This window comes from Panicum virgatum, chromosome 9K (assembly GCF_016808335.1).
Source record: "Panicum virgatum strain AP13 chromosome 9K, P.virgatum_v5, whole genome shotgun sequence".
In the NCBI taxonomy this organism is placed as follows: domain Eukaryota; kingdom Viridiplantae; phylum Streptophyta; class Magnoliopsida; order Poales; family Poaceae; genus Panicum; species Panicum virgatum.
In genome coordinates this window covers 5,429,146-5,434,757 of record NC_053144.1, presented here as the reverse complement: position 1 = coordinate 5,434,757, position 5,612 = coordinate 5,429,146, and the positions used below count along the sequence as shown (strand labels likewise).

The 5,612-nt window shown below is 50.4% G+C and overlaps 1 protein-coding gene across 1 annotated transcript; it reads left to right on the top strand.

Moving 5' to 3' along the window:
* Positions 1–395: 395 nt before the first annotated feature.
* LOC120649601 (leucine-rich repeat receptor-like serine/threonine-protein kinase BAM1) lies at positions 396–4,639 on the top strand. The gene is made up of 2 exons (XM_039926440.1): positions 396–3,254; positions 3,777–4,639. The coding sequence occupies exons 1-2, from the start codon at positions 614–616 to the stop codon at positions 4,259–4,261; spliced, it is 3,126 nt and encodes a 1,041-aa protein (XP_039782374.1). The 5' UTR covers positions 396–613; the 3' UTR covers positions 4,262–4,639.
* The last annotated feature ends 973 nt before the right edge of the window (positions 4,640–5,612 follow it).

Here is a 5,612-nt window from a genome sequence, read left to right as displayed (position 1 = left end):
TTTTTTTCTTTTTCTTATGCAGAGTTTAAAAAATTACCAAAGTTTTTTTATTTTTGAATGCAATTTTTTTTACCTTGAGTTTGTTTCTGGATGCAAAAATATTTTAAATAATTTTTTTTCTGAAGCAAAATTTCCATCTTAATTTTTTTTCAATTTGTTTCTCAAATTTTTCTCTCTAAATTTTTTCTCGTCAAAATTTTCTGTCTTTTTTTCCTCAAAATTTTTTCTTGAAAAAATTTCTTGAAATCAGAAAACGACAAAAAACTTACTAAAAAAGAAAAAAACGAATGGTCGGGAAATCGAGCATACGGAGCTCCTCCGTACAGTTGACCGTAAATTAGCGACACCCCTAAATCTCTTATAAAAGCAAACCCGATCCCCCATATGAAAACCCACACACCACCCAAAGAACCCCAAAAAGAATTCACTTTTTTTTTTCCTTTTGATATCCAGGGCAGAGTACTACTCCAGTGTTCAAACCCACACGAAGCACACACCTCTCTGCCGTCCGCACTCTCCTCGCCGAGCGGGTGGTGCGAGCCTCCCCGCCTGACCGCCTATCCCCTCTTCCCCCCTCATCTCCGCCGCCGCACCCGAGAGGAAGCGAAGCCCAATGCGCCTCCTCCCGCTGCTCCTGCTCCTGGCCCTCGCCGCGGGCGCGGCCAGCGCGGCGGGCGGCGGCGCGGACGCGGACGCGGGCGCGGCCGGCGCGGCGGGCGGCGGCGCGGACGCGGACGCGGGCGCGCTGCGCGCGGCGAAGGCGGCGCTCTCCGACCCCACCGGCGCGCTCGCGTCCTGGAACGCCACCTCCGCCCCCGACCACTGCGCGTGGGCGGGGGTCACCTGCAGTGATGCCGGCGTCGTGGTGGGGCTCGACGTCTCCGGACTCAACCTCTCCGGCGCGCTCCCGCCGGCGCTCTCGCGGCTGCGCGGCCTGCAGCGCCTCTCCGTCGCCGCCAACGCCTTCTGCGGGCCCATCCCGCCGTCGCTAGCGCGCCTGCAGCAGCTTCTCCACCTCAACCTCTCCAACAACGCCTTCAACGGCTCCTTCCCGCCGGCGCTCGCGCGCCTCCGCGTCCTCCGCGTCCTCGACCTCTACAACAACAACCTTACCAGCGCCACGCTGCCGCTCGAGGTCACGCAGATGCCCATGCTCCGCCACCTGCACCTCGGCGGCAACTTCTTCTCCGGGGAGATCCCGCTCGAGTACGGCCGGTGGCCGCGGCTCCAGTACCTCGCCGTCTCCGGGAACGAGCTCTCCGGCAGGATACCGCCGGAACTCGGGAACCTCACCAGCCTCAGGGAGCTCTACATTGGATACTACAACAGTTACACCGGCGGGCTCCCGCCGGAGCTGGGGAACCTGACCGAGCTCGTCCGCCTCGACGCTGCCAACTGCGGGCTCTCCGGCGAAATTCCGCCGGAGCTCGGGAGGCTGCAGAATCTGGACACCTTGTTCTTGCAGGTGAACGGCCTCACCGGCAGCATACCGTCGGAGCTCGGCTATCTCAAGAGCCTCAGTTCTCTGGACTTGTCCAACAATGCGCTCACCGGCGAGATACCGGCGACCTTCTCCGAGCTCAAGAGCCTGACGCTGCTCAACCTGTTCCGGAACAAGCTGCGCGGCGACATCCCCGACTTCGTCGGCGACCTGCCCAGCCTCGAGGTGCTGCAGCTGTGGGAGAACAACTTCACCGGCAGTGTGCCACGACGCCTCGGCCGCAACGGCTGCCTCCAGCTGCTCGACCTCTCGTCCAACAAGCTCACCGGCACGCTTCCGCCGGAGCTCTGTGCGGGCGGCAAGCTGCAGACGCTCATCGCGCTGGGCAACTTCTTGTTTGGCGCCATCCCAGACTCGCTCGGCCAGTGCAAGTCCTTGAGCCGCGTCCGTCTCGGGGAGAACTACCTGAATGGCTCAATTCCGAAGGGGCTCTTCGAATTGCCGAAGCTGACGCAAGTTGAGCTACAAGATAACCTCCTCACTGGTAATTTCCCGGCTGTGACAGGTGTTGCAGCGCCTAATCTTGGCGAGATCAGCCTGTCCAACAACCAGCTAACCGGCGCATTGCCAGCATCCCTTGGGAATTTCTCTAGTGTTCAGAAGCTGCTTCTTGACAGGAATTTTTTCTTTGGTGATGTACCTCCGGAGATTGGGCGGCTGCAGCAGCTCTCCAAGGCTGACCTTAGCAGCAACAAGTTTGAGGGAGGTGTGCCACCGGAGATTGGGAAATGCCGGCTCCTAACTTACTTGGACATGAGCCAAAACAATATCTCTGGGAAGATACCTGCAGCCATCTCTGGAATGCGGATATTGAACTACCTCAACTTGTCCCGTAACCAACTTGATGGAGAGATACCTCCATCCATCGCAACGATGCAGAGCTTGACCGCAGTCGACTTCTCGTATAACAACTTGTCTGGGTTTGTGCCAGGGACTGGGCAGTTCAGCTACTTCAATGCGACATCTTTCGTTGGCAATCCAGGCCTGTGTGGACCATACCTTGGTCCATGCCGCCCCGGCATTGCTGGTGCTGACCACACTCCCCATGGCCATGGTGGGTTGACAAATACCATCAAGCTCCTCATTGTGCTTGGCTTGTTGGTTTTCTCCATTGCATTTGCTGCTGCAGCAATTCTGAAGGCCCGGTCATTGAAGAAAGCTAGTGAAGCGCGTGTATGGAAACTCACTGCATTCCAGCGCCTGGACTTCACCAGTGATGACGTGCTAGATTGCTTGAAAGAGGAGAACATCATTGGCAAAGGTGGTGCTGGGATTGTGTATAAGGGGGCAATGCCAAATGGTGAACTTGTGGCTGTGAAGAGGCTCCCAGCTATGGTCCGTGGTTCATCACATGATCATGGGTTCTCGGCAGAGATACAAACACTTGGTAGAATCCGACACCGTCATATTGTGCGCCTGCTAGGCTTCTGCTCAAACAATGAGACTAATCTGCTGGTTTATGAGTATATGCCCAATGGTAGCCTTGGGGAGATGCTCCATGGCAAGAAGGGAGGGCACCTGCACTGGGACACCCGATACAATATTGCTATTGAGGCAGCCAAGGGGCTCTGCTACTTGCACCATGATTGTTCACCGTTGATACTTCACCGTGACGTCAAGTCGAATAATATTCTTCTTGACTCCAACTTTGAAGCTCATGTGGCCGACTTTGGGCTAGCAAAGTTCTTGCAGGATTCTGGGGCATCTGAATGCATGTCTGCGATTGCTGGCTCATACGGCTACATTGCGCCAGGTAATAAATCAGTCCTTCCCTATTCAGTTCAATCTGCAATGCATCATAAGTGTAGGAATGCCTATTACATGGTTCAAGCTGGAAAAATTAAATCTCAGTTCTCAAATTAACACTGCAATTTCCAAACAAGATGTAGCTTTAAAATTGGAGATGCTGAAACATTGTTTGTGGAGTTCATTGTTTACTGTTTGATGGGTATCGATGCTTATATGAATAGTTTCTGTTATAATATTTTCTGTACTATCAATCATGCATTGCAAACAGGTATCGTGTGAGCCTAGCTTCTTAGTATTGCTACACATCAAATGTTTTAATTTTTCGCAATGAGACTAATCAGTCATCAGATGCTTTTGGTTCATAAAAGATCTCTTTATAGTTTATATTTGCTTAAGATCAGTTACTTCAGTGTTGTGTCTTCTGTTTTTTAACATTATAACTGTCTTGCTGGTGCCTTCAGAAGCTTAATTGTGCTATTTTCCAATAGATTAACCTTGTTGTCAATTGTCATCTGTGGCCTTCCAGAATATGCATACACACTGAAGGTTGACGAGAAGAGCGATGTCTATAGCTTTGGCGTTGTGCTTCTTGAGCTGGTGACTGGAAGGAAGCCTGTAGGTGAGTTTGGCGATGGTGTTGACATTGTCCAATGGGCGAAGATGATGACAGACTCAAGCAAAGAACAAGTGATGAAGATCCTGGACCCAAGGCTCTCAACTGTTCCACTGCACGAGGTCATGCATGTCTCCTACGTTGCATTACTTTGCACGGAGGAGCAGAGTGTGCAGCGCCCAACAATGAGGGAAGTTGTGCAGATCCTGAGTGAGCTTCCAAAGCCATCTACTAAGCAAGGAGAGGAGGTATCAAATGCATGTGATGGCCCTGCATCCAATCCTCTACCTCCAGCTCCAGCTGGGTCTAATGAAGCAACAACAGGCGAAGCCAGAGATCGTCAACAGCAGCAAACAAGCACTCCGTCGTCACCGCCTCCAGATCTCATAAGCATCTGATCTGAGTAACGCAAAACTGAAAATGTTATCATTCCTTGGAAATTCGCTCCATTCTCGCAAGCTTAGGTCGTAATTTAGGATGCAGTAAATTTGGCCTCCTTTGCTGTACATATTCAAGTTTGTTGGTGGTGCCCCAGTTTCCAGTTTGACAATGTGTTTGCTTTGCTGGTGCAATGTAGGAGTCTGTAGCGCGTCAAGTCACCTTAATAGAGCTTTTGATCTCCTTTGTCCAATATTCCAATGTAGGCACTAAAGTATAAAGTGCTCTCTCTATCGAATTTAACATCAGAATCTTTGCTGTGGAACCAAGATCTTTATGCGATCTCTGCTTCTGTGTAAACAGTCGAAGTGGATAACACTAAAAAGCCTTTGAATTCAGATCTCATGCTGCATTGCTCCTGAAGAAAAAAAGCATGTTTGCTAGACGAATTGACAGATATGCTGCCAAAGCATCTGGTTGCTGCTTTTTCTCACTCTTTTCGTCTTTTGTTGTTGTAAAAGAAGGTGATTTGCATCTCTTGAAAGCAAACAGAGCTGGACCAGAACGTCAAAGGAGGCGTGCTGTTCGAAGAGATGGCTTGTGAATCAGAGTGAAAGCGAGCGGAGCATTGTACAGAGACAGCGACGATGTCACCTTGTCAAGTATAGTACAGTAGGCGGTTCTTGAGTTACTACCAGGGTTCACCTAACCGACCGGTCTCCGGTAACCGCCGAGCTCCGGTTCCGATTTACCGGACCGGTTGCACCGGTTACCGGTAGAAACCGGTCAAATTTAAATTTAAATTCAAAAAACTCAGTTCAACCGGTTCGTACCGGTATACCGACCGGTTTACCGGTCGGTTTGACCGGTTTACCGGACGGTTTGAATTCAAATTCAAATTTAAAATCGCATGTGTAATCGGTATACCGGCCGATTAGACTGGTTTACCGGCCAGTTAGACTGTTTTACCGGCTGGTTTGACCGGTTTACCAAGTGGGCCTTAATGGGCCGTCTCATTTTTTTCTTTTCTTTTTTGTTTTAACTTTAAATGCCCGATAAGTATGTTAAACGAACGAATTTTTGAGAAAATTTGACACCATTAGATTCGTTGCACCTTGAAGTATTTTTAGGAATTTTTCATTTTTTGGAATTCAAATTTAAATTTTGAATTTGGGCCGGTTTGGTACCGGCCCAAACCGGAACCGGACCGGTTTGACCGGTAACCGGTCAAACCGGACCGGTTACCGACGGTTCGGTTAACCCTGGTTACTACTAGCATATCGCGGGAACCTGTCCATCATCTTTTGTGTGATCTAGATGTCCTGGATGCATCAGATACAAGAATCAGTGTTACATAACCTAATGCCACAA

Excerpts from the sequence above, each read along its gene's own strand:
- LOC120649601 (XM_039926440.1), top strand. The coding sequence starts at position 614 with ATGCGCCTCCTCCCGCTGCTCCTGCTCCTGGCCCTCGCCGCGGGCGCG. Across the intron at positions 3,255-3,776 it reads ATACGGCTACATTGCGCCAG|AATATGCATACACACTGAAG; the intron begins GTAATAAATCAG and ends GTGGCCTTCCAG.